At 39.7% G+C, this 21,197-nt stretch overlaps 1 protein-coding gene across 2 annotated transcripts in view; it reads right to left on the bottom strand.

Moving 5' to 3' along the window:
• Positions 1-325: 325 nt before the first annotated feature.
• Positions 326-21,197, bottom strand: part of cdk14 (cyclin dependent kinase 14) — a 157,088-nt gene continuing 136,216 nt past the window's right edge. For both annotated transcript variants that reach the window (XM_062422563.1, XM_062422564.1), the window contains exons 11-14: positions 17,514-17,577; positions 12,541-12,589; positions 7,055-7,194; positions 326-441 (exon numbers count right to left, since the gene is read on the bottom strand). In XM_062422563.1, the coding sequence (XP_062278547.1) occupies positions 326-441; positions 7,055-7,194; positions 12,541-12,589; positions 17,514-17,577 (369 nt within the window). The remainder of the gene's footprint in view (positions 442-7,054; positions 7,195-12,540; positions 12,590-17,513; positions 17,578-21,197) is intronic.

The raw sequence follows: 21,197 nt of genomic DNA, 5'->3' as shown, positions 1-21,197 counted from the left end.
AAGACAAAAAACAATGTAGCTACAGCTACAGTCATTGCTAAAATAGTGGAGAAGTAACCTTGAATTTCAAAAGAAAAGAGAGAGAAGAGCAGCGTTTTTTTTTTTGTGGGGCCTGCAGTAACCACGCTATTCACTGCTGCAGTCAACCTGTTTTTCCTATAAAGATCATTAAAGTTTCACCTCATGTTTGCTTCCGTACGTGCGTTTCATTTTCTGTGCATGTTGCCGCTACTGCTGCTGCCGCACTGTGTTTGTGTATCTGCTGCTTGCATAGTAACGAGCACGTACCTGTCAGGCAGTCGTATGCAGAGGATGCTGCTTCAGGTCAGTGTTTGCTGCCAGAGGATGCCTTCCCATGACTGTTCCTTCGTGCACACACCTGTATGCTGTCCCCGCTCTCTGTCTGCAGCTTGACATTTGGTACGGTGAAGATAGAAGACACTGCAGGTGGGGGGGGAGGAGGAGACGCACGCAGATTAGAACTATGTACACTGACAGAAGGAAGAACATTTCACTGTGAGGTGTTAAAGATGCGGTTATTAAAAAGCGAATATTTTAATATGTACTTGCTGCAAGACTATTGGGGTGTTTTCACAAGTAGATGCATCACTGAATGTTGCAGTGGCATTTTAATACCACTATAATAACAGAAACTAACAAGAATTTTACTACAGTCTTTGTAGAACCAGACTTTAGACAATGTCCAGAAGTCAATCAATCCATCAATCAATCAAACTTTATTTCTATAGCAGCTTTCATAAAGGTTAATGTAGTTCAAAGTGGTTCACAGTTGATTGACAAGCTGATAATAAACCAGAACAAGTGACAATATAAAAAGAGGAATAAAAATGATGAGAAAACAAAAAAAAGAACAAGTTACAAGGAGTAAAAAAATTGAGACCAATGCATGCGAGAGAAAATAAGGATGATAAAAATGTTTTGGAAAATGTAAATAAAGTAAAATTAATAAGAGAAAAATAAAAAAATTAACTAAAATAAATGATAAAAATGAATTAAAAATTCATAAAAATAATAAAAAATAAGAGAATAAGAAATTATTTTAATTAAAAGTTAGAGTAAAAAATAGGTTCAAATAGTTTAAAAAGACAAAACAAAAGTAAGATTATATAAAAGGTAGACTAAAAAAAGAAAATAAAAGAATAAAATCGATAAGAAGATAAAACTCATAGAATGATAATGATAAAATAATGTAAAATAAAGAACAACATTTTAAAACATCAAAGCAAATAGAATAACATAGAATAAAAACAAGTCTTAATCTAAAGCCATGTTGAACAGGAAGGTTTTGAGTTTACTTTGAAAAATGTCAACACTTCCAGCTCTTCTCAGAGTTTCAGGCAGACTGTTCAATAGCTCGTAGCATAATAATAAGAAATATGACCTTTCTGTGTGAACTGTTTTAAAAGAAGAAGGCACATCAGCACCTGTTGAATCCAATATAAGCCAGGAATTGAACATCCCATAAGGTACAGGGCTTCCAATAATGTGACACTTTAATAAACATTACTTCTTTTTTTTAAAGCATTTGTTGTGTTTGTCAATATAAATGCTGTATTCAAATGTTATAGTTGAATTGTTTCTCGTCTTGATGTGACATCACATCTGCTCGACCAATCCACATCCACAGTACTGCTGGCAGACCATGAAAGAACCTGGAACTTCTATTTAGTATCAGTATTAGTTTACAGGAGCGTGTGAGGAGAACATTGGAACATGTGACAGTGGCTGTATGTTATGTTAATCTATTTTAATTTACTGCAGTGGAAAAGGGTTTACAATCACTTTCAGAGCCACTGAGTTTAACTCCAGCCAAGCTCTTTGCTCTGTTGAGGTCTCTCCATTCTACTCTGGTTACCACTAATCTGTTGCTATAAACCTGGAACCTTTAAACATCCTCCTTCCTGCTGGTATCACATCACAAGTCATAAAAATACGATTATTCAACCAGAGAGGAATATTCTGGAAAATCAAGCTGCCTTTGATTGAAACTATGACTCTATATTAACTTCAGTCTGATAGAATGAACTGCTGACAGCCACTGTCAATAACTGTGGTGATGACATGATAGTAATTTACTCTGTATTAAATAGTTCAGTTTTATAGTTTAGTAGCTTTATTGTCATTATATTGAGGGTCAGACAACAATATAACCAAATTTAGAGAGCTGCAAAGTGTGAGTAGTTATTTCAGACACCGTTATTCCAGAAGAGAAAATTCCATTCATATTTTTAATTATGTGATGTCGTATTGAGACCAAATGTGTGGAGGTGTGGGTGTGTTGGTGCTCTAAAATGTAACCGCTGTGAAACAATGAGAAAATAAAGTTTTATTGATCTGATTCACGGGTTTTCTCACCACCACCACTCCCTCTCTCTCTCTCTCTCTTCATTCTCTCTGTAGCTCACTCCACCACAACTGATCTCTCTCTGTCTCTCTCTCTTTTTTTCTCGTCTTTTTGAAATGAGTCAGGAAGCCAAGAGAACGTCCGGCTATACTTAAAACGAGACGTTTCTCGAAAAAGTCGACAGTTGGAGCGCCTCTAAAGGGTTAAAATAAATAAATGAAGTCATCGGTCGGTTTCCATAATTAAGATGATATTTGCAAGTTGTGAAGTTTAACTGTACATATCAGGCTGGATGCACAATTTGTCGTGCTGTATGGTTTAGAGGAAAGATTTTGATTGGCTGTCATCATTCATCAAAATGCTCTGACAGTGATCCAACGATATAGTTCAGCACTGTCCATGTGGTTATAGTTGTGGTGTAGACTCCACCATCCATTAGAGTTATATATTTATAGGTATTATTATAGTAATAGTTCTTGGTGTGGGCATGAAAAGTGCAACTAACTACATCAGTACAAATGATGTGCAACTGTGTTGTGATTTAGTTAAAGGAAAATGACTGAGAACAAAAAAAAACAATAGTAAGGAGATAAACTACAACTCCCAAGGTGCATTTCAGTAAAAAACATCAAAGCTTTAAAATTCTGTTATGTGTGCGGCTAATGACAAGTGAAAGACATTTTTACAAACTGTGTCGCCTTAATTTTTTTTATTATCTAAAACGATAGAGCAGTTTGAATTTGCTCCAACTGCTTTAAAGCCCTGACTGGCTTCTTCTCCATAAAAACACTGGTTGTGACTCATAGGAGGATTTCTCAGGGACAAAGTCGGCATAATTCAAATTCATGTCTGTAATATATACATTAACAGGGGAGGATATCATTCAAATTTTTAATATGGAAATTCAAGAAACGTCTTCCAGAGCCAAGGACTCCTCAAACTTAGAGAATCTATTAGTTCACAAATGTTTTGGGGGAACAATGTGGATAAGAAGCTGTTTATTTAGTAAACCACTAATTCCTAGTGGGGGAATATAAATTCAGATGCTCGCTGCTTTCTGAGAAGATCACATGCTCTTCTCTCTAACTTGGAAAGGCAGGGGATTTTTTTTCCCTCCAACAGAGGATAACTTCTCTGTCTAAACACTTTCTTTTGTTTCACTTCCACATACATGTAAATCTAGCAGAGTCCAGAGAGACACAGTATTCTTTTTTTATTTATTTTTTCCTTCCTTCCATGGCCTTTGCTCTCTCTCTCTCTCCTTGCCAGACACCCACACACTCTCACTGAAATCAAATTAAAAAATGTCATGATCCAATCCACGCAGAAAGAGCAAACCTCAGGAGCTCCATTGTCTCCAATAATTCTGTCATTGTTCCCCGTAATCTGTCTGGGTATTGTCTGGATAAATCCATAACACACATGACAATAGTGTGCGCAGCTGGCCATAGAAAACATACTGTTCATCCCTACGGGGAGAACATGGGACATTTACTTGAAAGGTTCATCAATGTCTCAACCATATGTGATATGTTATTCTTGGTCAGTGTGTTGTCCATTTGGATTGTTTCTGTATGGCGTATTAAATATATAGAGCACACACACACACACACACACACACACACACACACACACACACACACACACACACACACACACACACACACACACACACACACACACACACACACACATATATATAGTGTAGTATCAGCATTAGTGTCTTCTGCTGGACCAACATGATTACTATGCAGCAGTTGTAGCCAAAAACTCACAACTAGAGTAATTAGCCAGTTCTTTATCTAGCATTCATTTCTCATTTGCATAATTTTGACACATCCTTCCCCCACAAAAGTGCATGCAGCATATCTCCACACACACACACACACACACACACACACACACACACACACACACACACACACACACACACACACACACACACACACACACACACACACACACACACACACACACACACACACAGGAAACTAGGTGTTTATCCACTCCTGTCCTAATTTTATGAAACTTTTAATTCACTCTCATTCTTCCCTCGGTGCGGCTCTGCTGCGTGTCACATGTGCACGCCGAAAAAAGAGAGACTCACAGAGAAAAAGAGAAAGATGAAGGCAGAGTTGAGTGGAAGAGAGAGAGAGAGAGAGAGAGAGAGAGAGAGAGAGAGCGAGAGAGAGAGAGAGAGAGAGAAAGAGAGAGAGAGCAAGCATGATGAAAATCAAAATGAGCCATCTCTCTCCTCTCTCTCTCTTTCTCTCTCCTCTCTCTCTCTTTCTCTCTCCTCTCTCTCTTAGTGACCGTCGCTCTCTGATTCTTTTCAGACATGACAACCTGCTGGGTGCTGATAACAGGATTAATAATGCTGAAAAATCCTAATCGGCGGGAATTAAAAATGGAATTCTCCCATTAAAATTACCACCATGTCAGTGGCAGCTCACTCAGGTCTGCTGAGCGGGCTTTTCACACCGCTAATGAATAACAGCTTAAGGGATTGGTGATGTATGTATGTGTAGCTTGTCAACTGATATGGATGTACAGTCATCTCTGACATACTGTCATGCAATAACCCAGTTCGGTAGGATTAATTGAAATATTTTGCCTAACTGTGAAGCGCTTGGCTAAAGCTGTGACTCTTACACCCAGAATCCTCATGGGAAATCAACAGTATTATTAGAAATTCTACTTCTAAAATTAAGATGTGTTGAGAGCTAAGATGCTGTGTGTTTCTAAGGTGCTGTGTTTTTCTGAGCTGGGGCTCTTATTTAAAGAGTGCTTCAGTGTGCTGTTGCTCTGGGCAGACAAGTCAGGAAGATAGAAAATCAAACTGAGCATGTTGTGGCGGCCAGCAGAAGTCCGGCTGGGCTTATACTGTCCCAACGGCATGCACATAATAAGACAGGCTTTCTCTGCGTGAACAAAAACAACCCCAGGTTTCTGCTCGCCTCCTTCTTTACACACATACACACACACACAGAGCGAGAGAGAGAGAGAGAGAGAGAGAGAGAGAGAGAGAGAGAGAGGAGGAGAGGGATACTGTATGATCCAGAGGAGCTGAGGGAGCTCAAAAAAAAAGGAAAAGAGAAAAAGAAACAGAAAAACACAAAGCAAGAGAAAGAGAGAGAGAGAGAGAGACAAAGACAGAAGCAGAGAAACAGAGAGAGGCCAAGTTTCTGACTGTCATCCAAAGTACTGTATGTGGATTTAAAGAAGAAAAACAGACCTTTCTGCACCTTTATAGATTGGATTTAATACGTGTTAGGATTATCAAAGACTTCTTCAAATAACTGGGTTTGTTTCTGCTGACTTGCAACATTTAATCACAGAGTGTATTCTTACTATGACATAAAAAGCTGCAAACTGACACACAAAATATACAATTGTGTGCTTTTCAATGCTAATAATACACTGTTCTGTACTACTATGCTATGACATACTATTTTATAATCTATTATATACTATGCTATATTGAAATATACAACACAACCCCATACTATACTAGACAGTGTTATTCATATCTGATGATAAATGATATTATACTATATTGTGCTATACTACACAGTGCTATGCTGTACTATAATAAACTATACTATGCTGTTCTTATATATACTACTGTATACTATGCTATGGTATACTGTTTCATTCTGTGTAACTATGCAATACTATATCGTGCTATACTACAAATGAGTATTATGTCCTGATATATACTATACAATATGCTATACTAGACTGTTTTATTCTGTACAAAGGTTGTCAAAAATATAGATACTTTTTCAATACCATGTGTTTAAAATGATACAATCTCTGTTAATTATACATTCAATAATATCAAGTACCAAAGCTTTCAAAAACTACCATCAGATTTTCACCCTCGGCTGCACAGATGAAACAGATGGGAAGAAAATCAACTTGCGTTCTGTCCAGCAATGAACCCACCATGTGACTGGTGGGTCATGAGGTGTTAACTCTATCACTGTTTTGTCTACCTTTCTTTTTTTGCTGTGGTATCGAAAGTGGTATTGAGTATTGTTTTCTTCTTTTCTTTTCGTGTCTTATCAAAGTTTAAAATTCTGGTATTATAGCAACCTTATTCTGTACTATATATATACACAATCATTCTGTTCTATTCTTTTAATAATACATTCTGCACTTATATGTACCACGCTATACTAAGGAATGCTATACCAGCAGTGGAAGAAGTACTCAAATCCAATACAGCACTGTAAGTACCAATACAGCAATGTTAAAATTGAGATGATTAATGGGAGAGGAAAGAAGAAAAAACAAAGCTCTGATACACAAATCTGTTTTCAGTTTTTGGACTTTTTCTCTAATCTTTGATTTTTTGTGAGATATTGGAATCTATCTAAATATTTGAAATGTGAGCCGACTACACACTACAAAGCTGTCAAATACATGTAGTGGAGTAGAAAGTACAATATTTCCCTCTGGAGTGGAAGGTATGAATTAGAATCAAATGGAAATACTCAAGTAAAGTACAAGTACCTCAAAATTGTACAGTACTTGAGTAATTGTACTTAGTTATTTTCCACCACTGTGCTATACTATAATATACTACATTATACAACATAGCGATGCTGACTGCCTGACAGCTCTACAACCTGTCAGCTGAGGCAGGTGGTGGAGCCACAGTAAGCAGTGAGTTTGGTTACGTACTGTCCTGCAGCTCCCAGAGCCGTGGAGGAAGGTTGCTGAAGTATTCATGGTTCAGCGCTGCCTGGGCTGACAGCCGGCTCTTTGGGAAGCACTGGAGGAACCTGGAGGCCAACTCCTCAGCATGGTCCACGTAGCCCAACCTGACACACGGACATACAAAGAACACACATAGATATATTAATGACCACGTGGGAAAACGACCGATTATAACACTATTTCATCTGAATCAAATATAGAAAAAGCTCTCTTCCGATTCATGTATCCCTCGGAAAAAAAGCAACTCCCCTTTTCTCCAATTCACAGAGCTGCTGACAACAAAAAAAACAAGCTTTTTAATTATGCTGAAGGTATGCTGACTCGAGAGGAAAAACATTTTTCAGACACGCAAATATGCGCACGAGCACACACACACACACACACACACACACACACACCCTCACACCTTCCTCCTCTGAGCTTGCCTCGTACATGGCGACTGGGTCACCGTGAGAAACAAAGAGTGTTCAACGAAACAGGAGCCGAGACAGAAGCGAACTGTACGTGAAACTCTTTTGTGTGTGTGTGCGTCTGAGTACGTGCTTATTGAGAGTCACTGAACTCCTGAACCAGCTGTACGTAGCAGCGCTGAGGGGGGAATAGAAGATTGAAAATAAACGAACAGCAACAAATCCAGTCAGTAATTAGGCATCCGCTGCATTAAATAAACATGATGTTATTCGGCGCAGCTCGCTGTCCTGCCGCTCGCGCTGCTCAGAGTGCTTCTCATGTTCTGCAGGCTTCTCATGGTTGGTTCCCAAGTCAAGCGCTCTGACAGCCACTCCCATGGCTCTCGATGGGGATCTCAACCCGACTTATCAGCGGAGAGACAGAGGGAGGGTAAATCTCTGTTCAACTCATCAACGCCACTCTGCAAAGAGGCAGAGATAAAGTTAATGAAGTCCATCAGGGCCTCTTCTCGCCTTTTTTCTCATCCAGCTCGATTCTGTGCAACTCGGCTACAAAGTTTTAAGACAAACTAGTCTGTGGGTGAAACTATACTGAAGGAAAAAAAAACGTTAACTAGATCACTGGATCAATTACTGTACTGTACTGAGGGTTTTTAAGGTCAATGCTGATATCTTATCTTTAGATTGAAGCGGTATTCGATGTCTTCAAAGCTTTTTCGGGAAAGGCTCTACCTCTGTTGGCACGATATTGCAGGGAGAGGTTGCTGTTTGAATCTTGACAGCTTCGATATCTAGAAATCCTGCAGTGTGAGGTAAGCAAACGCTCACAGACCAGGGCTGTGATGTTTAAGAACAAAGAGCCACAAGAAAAAGGAAAAAGGTTTGAATACCGGTGAGTCCAGCTCTGCTCGCTCACTGTTGTTCACTTTTAGAATTTAACCATAATAGAAAAGCTTTCAGTCAGTCTCCTTTGATTTCTTAGTGCAGCTAAAAGAGCCTCTGACACCATTATTATGATATTACATCCAGAACACCCTCAACGTCAGTACAATACTGTGTTCAATCTGGGGAGTATTTGTTAAGTTCTATCTTTGTTGGGGTGAAAATAACTTCCCCTAGGAGATCCAATGAAACCACGTATTTCCTCTCCAGCTGCTGGTGTGTCTGTAAGCTTGACTCAGCCCTTTTTTCTTGTATTTTCTATGCAGGCGTAGAAACAAACATGTAGATATGTGTAGGTGTGAAATCGCCAGGATATGAGCATGTTGGTTTTTGTAAAGTGTTGACGCAGAGTGGATGCACATTCCTTCTTGCTACTGCTGTCAGCTACACAGAGTGAATAAGAGCACATCTGCTGTAGGATCGATATTATCTCCTAAAACTATCCAACAGCTCCAGGTGATGACACATTCAGAACAGAGGGAGGCATTCCTTCTTCAGCAGTGCGTGGCGAGGTCTTTTTCACGGTGTTCCATCAGGAAACTTTAGCAGAGGTCTGGGAGAGGCAAGGCACGGACCACCTGCTGGTAGTCTCCCTCCACTGCAGCAGAAAGTGACGGACTGACCCCTTTGTTCGAGCAAAGCGGCAACCACGAACTGTTTTGGAGGAAAGACTGTAGCGCTCTCGCTATGTCTGACTCAACTGATGAAGCAGCAGTGTACAAAGAAGTGTACAGAGAGTACATTGGCAAACAGGTCTTAACATGAAACTGTTCTTGTTGTTAGTGTTGGACAGATATGGATTATAAAACCAAACAAGCCATATGACACCTCTTCTACTTAGTGGGTGTAGCTACTTAAACTTTTCAAATGGCACTGTCTTACGATGCCTTGTCCAATAAATCGGCTCATCATTTCTACTCTGCTAGATTTTCCACGGTTGACTGTCTTGGCACAACAGTACCAGCTTCGTAAGAACAGAACCACCAAGCCTGGAAACATGCAGCATGGAGAAATCCTTCGTCGTCAGTTGCAACACTCACTCCAAACTCTTTTGGGAATCAACTTCAGCACAGGATCTGTTTGTTGGGATCTTCATGGCTTTCCATGGCTTGGTCTTCCATGGCCAAGCAATCGCACACAAGACTGAGACTAGTGTGTGCGATGCCAGGTGTCATCATTGATTAACTGACTATGTGATTAATTGATTTAGACAAGAGTGTGCTTCCAACAGTTTGTGCTTTCTTGTTTCCCCTTGCACAAACCCAAGTCCATAAATAAATGGTTTTCCAGTTTGGTGTGGAAGAACTTGACTGACCTGTACAGAGCCCTGACCTCAACTCCATCCAGCACATTTGGAGTGAAGTATGTTTCATATTCTTATCTCTTTTATGTTTGTACTTGCACTATGTGGAAATATCTGTATTTTGAAAGGTGCTTTGTAAATAAAGATTCTTCTTCTTCAGGATAAACTGGAACACTGACTGTGAGCCAGGCCTTATCATCCATCAGTGTTGGACCACTACTGCTCTTCAAATCCCTGCATTTTCCAAAATTTTCCAGAAGAGTATTAATTTTACCATAACCCCTGTACTGGAGCAGTCAATATTTTGTCCATATGGTCAATCTCTATATCTATATACTATAAATAATAGGAACAGTGTGTAAGATTAAGCAACATCTAGCAGAACGGACCAATCTGCAACCTAACTGCTAGAATGCTACATTTTACAAAAAGATCTGCTCTAAAATTCATATTTACTTAATATATGATGTCTATATGATGACCATATGATTTCACCATATATGTTTCTGTCTTTTGCATTTTGAGTTCACTTCAGTATATGGCTGTAATCCTCTCCATGTCAAAGCACAAAAGAACATAAAAAAACCATAAACCCTGACTGATTTACAGCACATCAATCATTCACATTTATACAGCTGGAGGCAGAAAAACACTGTGGAGAAAAATGGCTGACTGAGAGCAGAAACAAGGGAGCACGATGGGGTGAGCCAACTCTCAGGGCAGAGACAAAGTGAGTGTATATGTTCATATCAAATTCATCGTTCCCTGGCCTACGATAAAAGCGAGCAGAGAGGAAGTGATGGTCATTAACATTCCACCTCACTTTCTTTCTTCACATTTGTGTTTCCTCCTGGACTGGAGGGAGGCCAGGAGGCTGGGAGGGGACAGACTGGGAGGGAGAATCCCCCTTCAACTCATTTTATTCTGCTTTTCATTTGTCATCAAACGCTCTCAACAGTCATTCTTTTACTTTACTATGTAAAATGAACTAAATAATGGTTAAAAAAGGCATCACATGTAGTATACGTGTAAGAAGCTGAGGTTTTCAAAGGTCCTGGCAGTAAGTATGGTCTATATTACTTCTTCAGGTAACTGTCCCGGGGCCCCAGGGTCCTACTATGTGATAGTCAGTTTATGTGGATTTAATTGAAAATTTGATAATTTTCCCCAACTTTACGACAATAACTGACTAAGAGTCCTGCTTCATGAACCAGATACCACTGTGAATGGACTGTATACTTCTACATCTGGCTTGTTTATTTATTAAACAGCCTCATGTATACCCTGGTATTACAAGCTGCTACACTGTGATGTAATATCAATACCTGCATGGTGCAATATCTGTTTTATTTTCCTTCATGTCTAGTATCTCCTTCCAAGTGCTGTTCCAGTATTTCATTGGTTTATTGAGAGTGCTGTAAATAACTGTGGTAAATAATATAATGTTTCTCAGACCAAATAAGTCTCTTGAATCTTGAATTTGAGCTTATTATGATAACATTTGCTCATAATTGCCGAGATATTGGAACTTGGCTACGAGCAACACGAGCGGCCAGGTGATCAGACAGGTTGTACACAAACACTCAGGTTAGTTTCAATTATATGGAAGAGTAAACAACCCGCAGTCGGTTTACAACCTATTTTTTACCACATCGCTGCCTTTTTAGATCTCAGCGATTAATACTGGTTTGATTTCTTCAGGTCTGATTTATAAAGACCCATCCAGGGTCATGCTGTTCTCATAAAGTTCTTTCTCTATACTTAGCAACAACTAGCTAACATCAGTGATTTAATAACACAGATTGTACCACTCGAATTTAAGAAATTCCTTGGCTGGTGATCCTTTAAAATTCCTGAGTTGTATTGAAACTTTGGCAATTAGTGACGTGAAGAGAAAAGTCATGAGCCCGTGAACACACATGTTTAATGTTAGGCTAGGATATTGTAATCACAGCTGATGTATTTGATCAGAATACATAAAGTGAGATTTACAAGTCAAATCTACTACTAGGATTGTTGGAAGTATTACATCCATCTCATGAATTATGTCTACTGTAGGCTCCACTCTTTTTGACCCAGGATTAAAAAAAAACAAAACAAAAAACAACCTCAAATTATTGAGATGCAGATTCATACAGAAGTAGAATAAATGGATGTCTTGTTTGGCATGTTACGGTCAGTAATTTGTAGTCAATTTTTTTACGTCGCAGATTACAGGCAGGCAGATTCTGCCAGGATTAAGGACACAGATGAACTGTATAATTATTATAAATCACAGGAGGAACCCAGGTTTGAACAGCGCCATATGACGAGGGCTTCAGTCGGTGGGGTTGGATCAGGTGATTAGACAGCTGGCCTCTTTTTTTTTTCTTTTACATAAATCACTTAGCCTAGATCTGCTTTCATATTCCCTGTGGAAAAGAGAAGAAGTCCTCTCTTGCCCTCTGTGGTCTCCCCTCCAGATGTACGCCTGGGGCGAGCGGTAGCACATATCTGGGGAGAAGCCCAGACTGTGGCACCGTGCCCTTTTCTTACCGTATGTATGTGTTGTACAAGAGCACAATCACACACGTGCACTCTGCAGGAAGGCTGGCAGCTACAGAGGAAGAGCATGTGAGATGTAGAACGTGTGTAAAGAGTGTGTGAGCTGAACTAACAGTGTGTATTATAGACATGAACAAGGATAACAGTCAGCTACAACACCGACATTAAGACTATACTCACATATGCACAGACAGCCACACACACACATGTACACACACATATATATATATGTATATTTAAAGTCCACTTACTTATTCCACGCTTGTCTCAGCTTCTTAGAGCTGTACACTGTAAAGCGATCTGTAATGAGGACACAACAAAAAAACAAACAATTAAATCATTGAACTCAGACCTGCCATCTGCTTCATGTGCATTTATCTCATCACATTAAAGTTACTCGCATGCTGCAACTGTTCTAAATTACCTTCAAACGCAACTCCTAAATGCAGCAGCGAATGGAGCTAAAGGCCATTAAAAAAAACCAAAAAAAAAAAAAAAAAAGGTAAATAACATCAAATCTGATCATATTCCATTGAGCCTCTGCTTTCTGATCTGTTCCTGGTTTCATTTCCTGTTGATGCACGCTCAACATGTCCTCCATATTTATATGCTGTCCAGATACATGCAGCAACAGCTTTAATTCTATAATCCTGACACTAACCATTCTGCTGTTGTGACTTCATCTTTTTAATGGACAGACTATTTTCATTCACCGGTTATTTCCAATAACATTTTTTTTTTGTTGCAGTTTTGGATTGCTGCAAAGCCTCTATTTCATCAAACCCCCTGCACAAAGTTTTCACATTAAAAAGCTTGCAGTGGCTCATCCTGCTTCTGCTAGGATCTTAATGTGAAACGTCTACAGAAAGTGCTTTAGCCTACTGACTGTAGAGGAGTAATGTAAAGTTCCTTTAAAGTAAAAACAGCAGAATAGAAGCAAAAAGAGTTCAACAGTGATTGAAAACTGCAGTTCTGCTGTAGTAGTGGTAGGTATGACATCACTCAGTTGTTGTACTGATGGAGTTAGTGCTGTGGAAATGTGCAGTATGCTGAGTTTCACATGTAAGCTATTATAGTAGGCCTACAGATAATCCAAACCCTCCTCCATGTTTTAACCTGGCCTTTGTTAGCAACTGTCCTCCTGCTGGAACAGCCTGCTGGGAGCCTTTAGACAGGCTGAGTCTGATGATAGTTTCTAAGATGCATCTAAACACTCATTTTTATTCTCTGGCTTTTAACTGTGTTTTAAATTTGTGCTTTATGCTTGCATTTGCATACATATGGCTGCCTTTATGAAGCACTTTGGTGCTGTTTGCTTTTTAAATTGCTATATAAATGAAATAAACTTGAAACCTTCTATTGAAGACTCTGCCATTGGATACTGGCTGTTATTAGGAAGCACTGTAACAAGCCTGATAACAACCAAAGGCTTTTAAAATCACTACGTGTATCCTACAACCAGCAGAGCCTGATCACACAGGAAATGTGTACTTATTTATACAAAAATAAATGGAATCAATACATTGTCCAAAAGACTGTAGACTGTCACTCAACCACAGCTGTGTTTTACATTAAATACAAAATAATATAATCATGCTCAAACCCCACACATGGCTGACAAATCTAAATAGTATAAGTAAAATAAAAATGTGAAGCTTCTACATGATTTGTATAAAAGGTATTTTTGTAGAAAGAACAGAACAGGTGTGACTAATAACATCAAAAAAAAAGTTGTTTCATTTCTGTGTCTGAGATAGTTTTGCTGAGTGTGATGGATGATCTTAATGGAATGCAGACATTATTAATATAATTATTTACACCTGTGCTTTTCTTCCTCCTGACATACCAGAAGGTCTGCTCTGATAGAAGTCTATTATTGGCTCCTTCTACCACAATTCTTTTTTAAATATGTCTATGAGACAACCAGGCAAACCGATTCACATAACTGGAATTTTATTGCAAAGTGCTGCTTTGTATATTACTTTATATTACTGTGCCAAATCGAGGAGTGGCTCACATCAATTCAGAGATGTTCTTGAGTAACACTGTATGAAGTATGTACTTCTGCTGCAAAGCCAGACCACATTAACTTGTCATATTTTTTAAGAGGAGTTCTGTGAGACAGTCTCCATATTTCCACATCTATGTTTATTATGCTGTGATGGGTGTGAGGCTCTGCGCCGTTCTCTTAATCTCAGCCAAAACTGCCATGTGGACGCAGTCGGGCTGCGGCCGCCAGCCGACCAGCTACCGAGCGAGCTAGCCAGCCACCCAGCGAGCTAGTCCACCTCCCACACTGCCAGCCTAATCCTATAGCCAACCATCCAACTGTCTTTCAGCGGGCCCCCTTCAGCCTGCCAGCTCGCCAACAGTGGGTCCAGTCAGCCGGCTTCAGTGCCAGGGCTGGCCTGAACTGGCCACAAATCCCCGGGTGCCAGAGGTGAAGGCTGCCAGCCGAAACTACCCAGAAATAGACAGTGGTAGGGTGTGGAGGTAAAGAGGAAGAGGAAATGATGAGATGATAGGCAGGGCTCTTACTATTTAGATTTGAGATATTGAATAAAACAAAACTCCATAATATGTCTGTCAGATGAGATATTTCTGTTATATTTGAACATTTATAGATACTGTAGTATTGCACTCTTTTTATAATAGTTACCTGTGTAAATGTTATGTGTTTGTAGACTTACTGAAAGGTTTTAACTAATCATTATATATCATCCAAACTGCTGTGAGTAGATTCCGACATTTTGAAAAAAACAAGAACAATTTCTTTCATTAAAAAACAATCTTCGAGCATAATTGAAATGTTATTGGATTCTCTAAACTTGCATTATCAAAAGAAATATAAATAGATACTTTTTCCCACTATTTTCCCTTTTTATATTTTAACCAGAGAAAACAACTGCTCTGATACTGTGAATTAGGTTTTACTTTATATGTAAAAAAAAAAAAAATTCCTAATCAATAATTAAAAACATAAAAACTTACAGGATCACTATGAGAAACTAAAGGAGTGATGAAGATGATTCATGCACAGATCCAGCTGGATCAGTAAACCTGAGCTGTAAGATGTGAGAACAAAAGTGGGGGGGGAGAGTGTAAGGGAGGAAGTATCTGTGGAACCTTTTCATAACCACAAAAACTAAAAAAAAAAATGTACAAAAAAGGAAAAAAAAGTGGCGCCTCCACTCTTGAGGTCAAGCCACACTTTCAAACCTGAAATCACAAAGTAATGCGAGAGCAGGGGTGAAAAACGACGGAAAGAACTATGAATTTAGAGATAGATGTCAAAATGTGATGAATCATAACCGAAGGAGCGATACAGTCACTTTGTTTTGGAAAAGTGTGAAGATAACAGTCAGCTCAGAGGTCAGAGCTGTTGTGGAAAACATCTCCAGTCACTGGGAGGATTTTCAGACTGACGCAACACTGCCATCTGCTGCTCACTGCTGCCTCTGCAGCGTCTGGTACTTCATTATCAAGCTGGACAGAACTGCTCTCCATTTAGGAGACAATTCATGTTATGTAATGTAAACTTATTAAGGACATGGATTTAACAAGTCCCCAGATGATTGTAGTAAACTTTTACAATAATTAAAGGAGTACAGATACATATAAAATAATATAGTACACATGATTCACACAAATTGGACACCTATAGACGGTTTTTATTAACTTGATTAACTTCAAAGTCCATGAAACTGGTGTTAAAAGAAATGTGATGCAGAATTTTAAGAATAATATTTTATTAAACCTTAAACATAATTTAAAGAACTACAGCAGCTGATCTATACTGTGTAGTCATTTAGTTTTGTTTTTTTATAATCCCATTAAATCTGGATATAACTAAACAATATAATCATCATATCACTTCTTTACTTTAACGACTCCATAACAATGTCAGCCTCTGATTATAATCATTCATAATTTGTCTGTGATATCATTATTTTGCACTCTGAGGCTTCATGATGCTTTATGGACACCACCATGTGGTTAGCTTTTACCAGCTCCTCTCTGCTAACATCTCATTCTTCCTGTGTTTAGTGAAAGAGAAAACCATAATAACATTACAAGTGCAGATGTCACACGGACAGATGCAATGCTCCGAGGCTAAACAGGGGCAAAACAGGGCGTGTGTCTGTGTGTGTGTGGTTGTGTGGTAAAGACAGCTGCACAGCTGTTCAACACTGTATGAGAGGCTAACAAGAGCCAACTGTCGCCATGGCCACAGAATGAGAGATTACATTTTTATGTGTTGTGTGTGTTGTGTGTGTGTGTGTGTGTGTGTGACCATGAGAGTCACCCTGGTTGGTCGCTAATTGGCCACTGGAGATAGAAGGCTGGGTCACATAGCTTTGTGATGCCTCTCTGCCCAGCATCATCACTCTAACCCTCTTTATGTCCATCCTTGTATGTTCCCTCTCCCCCACTCCAGCTCTTCTCTCCTCCATCAGCTAACACTAATCTGCAGTCCCTCTATTCATGTTCCCTCTAAAAAGCCCTAATGAGCTCCCAGAGGGCACGGCTGCCCTGCCAGAGCTGCCACCCCCACTCCTCCTGCTGCACGTATGCTGAGCTTTTGGTAGATCGTTCCATTGGTTCATTTTGACATGAGAGCAGAGTATACCTGGTAGTTCATTGGCTCCGTTCTTATAGGCTAATAGACCCATGATTGGCTCTGGTGTAGACATGTTGAGTGACAGTTGACTCCATAGCTCCACTGAAAAACTGTGTAAGCTAATGTTTCTCATAGACATATACAGTGTGTACCAATTCTTCCACTGAAAACCTAACAGCTTCCTGACAGGCTCCGTGGTTGCGTATGATAAAAGTGACGCTTACGGTGATTGACAGTGTTAGCTCCAGGCTAACACTTTATCTTACACTATGCTAACACTGTAATGTTATCATACAGAATTATGAGTGACATTAAGCCCAAAGCTAATCATTTAGCATGCATTATGTTCAATAAAAATAAGCTCCATAACACTTTAGTACACACTATGTTAAAATAAGCTCCAGGCTAATATTGCATCATTGAGAATGTTGAATGTCAGTGGAGTCCAATGCTCACTAAAATGTCTTCATGGTAACACTTTAGTCTAAACTATATTCTTCAGTTTGGTCAAGTGCTAATTATGATAATGTTTAGTAAGGGTTCCCGGCATGAATGTCATCACAACAGGTTATTAGTTCTACTTAGAGACATGATTGGTCTCACCTGGTTTGAAGTGAGGCAAGGAGTTAACACCAGGCCAGGAATCCTCAGATGGGGTGCCGATGACCTGAAAAAATAACAAAAAATGGAGAAGAGAAAAATAAGCAAGGAAAAATACATCTTTGTTATAACCACAAACAGTTTCCATAAACCTAGTTTCTGGTTTATTGGACACAAATAGGAGGCTATTTAGCAAGATAAGTTATGGGGATAAACAAATGATAGCTGCTTCCACTCTTTCTCTCTCTCACACACAACAATAATCATTTTATAAGTTATGAACTCTTCATATAATGTTCTTGTGAGTACAAGATAGTGTCTATCAGAGATGGAAAAGCAAGCTAACTAGATAGCAAGTATGTATTTTCACTGTAGTATTGGTAAGTATGTATGTAGCAGTGTTGTGAAAGAGATAAAGAGACTTGGCACCAGTATTAGCTGTATGACAAACTTGAAGTTCCAGCACAAAGGCATCCCATTGCTTGTGCAATAGTCATGATAGGTCTATCTTTTATGGAAAAGCTGGCCGAGTTCTCACGCACACAGCCTGGGTTTATGATGACAAAACGCAGAGCAGCGGACATGCCTTCGACATGATCCATCGCAGCTAAGCAGCATAATAGTTTCCAGATTTCCAGTATGTCTCTGATCTGCACAACACACACTACAATAGAGTAGCTGCTCATGGAAACGGATGAATTTATATTGCCTGTTTCTGTGCAGTGCATGCAAACAGTGGGCGGAGGTGTGTTGCAGGATCACTGGGATAAATCTGTTTTAGATTGCTCTAGTTGGCACAGCTGGAAGACAAAAAAAAGCAGAATGAAAGCAGAGGTTTGGGTGGAATAACAGGGTATGTTTCCATAGCAGAGTATCCAGGACACTGATCTGATACTGGTCTCCTTTACATTCATAGCCTTTGAAACCATGTGTTTCTCCTGTGACCAGTAATTGAACGGTTGACAAGATAACACCACTGCCGTTGACTTGAGAAGTATGGTACGTTACTCATACAAAGATGACACACAAGATCACAAGAAAATGAATCCAAAGTCACACGAATGCAAAGGAGGATGGGTTGTGTGATTGAAGGAGCATTAGTGAACCAATTATTAAAATCTAACGGAAACCGGAGGACTTTCCAAAAAGGTCAGAGCTTGTTTATCTTGCCCTGCTGTGTAACTGACACAAATGTTAGTCATAGTTTATGAAATGGCAGAAAATCACCAGCAGAGGGCAGTAAAGCACCGTGAGGCAGACGTCAGACATCAGAGGGGGCTTCCATGAAAGCAGTCAGGACAAAGAGTTTCATGTAATCTCAGCTATTGAACTTCATTTGAAAAAAATAGTCCAGTGTTTTTGATTTTGGCTTTAGCAGCAATATTTCAACTCTGGGGGAATATAATTAAATGTTTTAACAAGTATCAACACATGACTTTGGTTCAGAGTGGTTATAGATTTAACATTAAACCAACCACAACAAAGGGCTTAGATGACTGCATTGGTGTTGAGGGGAATCAGTCGTAAATAGCTGAGAGTTATTACCACTGTTTTTCATTATCAAAGCCCCTGCCTACTCGAGTCAACAATGATTGGTTATGAGGATAATATGTGGCAGTAATGGCGAAACACAAAACAGACATTATATGGGAGGTATATATTAAAATGATTTCCTTAACCAGGCAAAAAATGCCACCATCTAGTTTTGGCACATGGTTCATATTCTCTCTCTATTCAACTGTGTATGATTCATGTGCAGTAGGAGGGAGGCAGCAATTTCAAATATTTCTGACCACATCAGGATTTAACCGAATTGAAATCGTGCTGGTAAAACGTCTGAATAAAAGCATTTTTTTCCCCAAGAACCACAACTCAGAGTGAGTGTCAAAACAGTTTAAACTAGAAGAGTGTACTCAGTAGTAGATCTCTGCCAGGTGTGTACAGTCAGGATTGTGGCAAAAATAACAGGAGCAGGGATTTAGTCATCTCATATCATGCTTTACTTTAGTGGATCGTAAAATATCTGGTATGGAATTAATCTACAGATGCTCTGGTTCAAGATGAGACCAAACTTTTCTATGGATGCCAGTTTTTGAGCGATGGCAAAGGCCAAAATGTGGCCTGCGATAGAATAGATGAGTCTTGTTTTTAGCAGAGCTGATTCTCGGAAATGCCTTTTGCTATGTTGCATCGCGTATCGTAACGTGGCGAGCGCTGCTGCAAAGACGGAAGTCTAAGCTTCATGATGGGCTCATGAGGAACGGTGTTATAAAATAGGTCTTTTTAAAAAATTGTGAATCACTGCTACCAGAAGTCCTTGAGCGTACAGTCTTAAATGTGCAAAAAAAGTTTAGGCTGATGCAGGATTAGCTTTGGATACAGATACATAGACACATGCACACACACACTGGACCGAGCACATGATCCCCTCCAGGCTTACACCTGGCAGATAACAAGTGTTGTGCCGTGATGCTAAAATTAACTTAAATATGCAGAAAGCCCTGCAGGACAAGCAGAATGCAACAATCGCAGCTCAGGCAAAGTTAGTAAAGTAGGTCTTGATGTGACTGTACTTCGTTACTTACAGACATCAGCACATCTGGAGGTTTGGTGCAGATTTTCAAGCCTGAAAACTTTCCCAGTATGTTTCAGCAGTGAGCACTGCCTGCCTGCCTGAAGCCTTTTTTGCGTGTTTACATTCTCTGCCGATATTTAAGTGAGTTTCCTTCTCTGAATACTTTGCCACTTCTCTAACATCAACATACCCAGACCAAAAAAGGTGATGGCCTAATCTGGTGGTCTGTGTGATGTATAAAAGAAGAGGTACTTTCATACCAAGACTGTCAGAACTTCACTTTTTACAGAGGTGAAAAGAGGACGGGGGGGAAAGAAAATGAAGACTAGGATCACAGGTGAGTAGATTTCATCTTCCAGATTGGACGAGCAGGATCATGACAAGGCAGCAGACAGTTTCTCTGCAGACACGGGTGGGAAGGATGAGTTATGAAGTGGGGGAGAAAAGGTTGTGGGAGTATTACAGAGTGATGGGGGGGGGGGGTGATCTCAATTGGCTCCGCGGAGTTGAAATCAGACTGCATTATTGATGGAAGAGTTCAGCGGCCTTTGAAGTGAGGACAGGGAGCGGCGGGTGTGAATGTCAGAGTCTTTATGAGGAACATCAGAGGAGGAAGAGGAGTCATGGCGGTGCGGCTGGGGGTCTAGGAAAAGAGCTGAAGCATCACCCCACACACGGACAGCGGCAGACAGGCCGGCTCGCATTGAGCTCTTTGGATTTTATCACCCATGAAAGAGGTCAAGAGGGAAAACAACAGGGAAGACGGCAAATACAGTGCATTCACAGTTACAGGACAGTGATGTATTATATCTATTTGGCTCTTTACTCCAGCTGATTGGATTTGAAATAAAACAATGGGTCTAATGCAAGGACATGTTTGTATTCTTCTTCTAAACCTCAGTATGATTGTTCCAAGTTGGAATCCACAAACTTTCTTAACTTAACATACTTGCCATGAATCACATGTTTCAGCCTGATGAATGCCACCTGTTCATGAAGAGGTGCCTTTTCATAAGATTTCATCATTAGCCTATAAAACTGCAACACAACTAAACCTGTTCTGCTCTGTTTATGGGTCAATTACATATTTTGTGTCCATGTGGCTTAGTCAA

This window comes from Scomber scombrus, chromosome 7 (assembly GCF_963691925.1).
Source record: "Scomber scombrus chromosome 7, fScoSco1.1, whole genome shotgun sequence".
NCBI classification, from domain to species: domain Eukaryota; kingdom Metazoa; phylum Chordata; class Actinopteri; order Scombriformes; family Scombridae; genus Scomber; species Scomber scombrus.
This window is presented reverse-complemented; position numbering and strand designations above follow the sequence as displayed.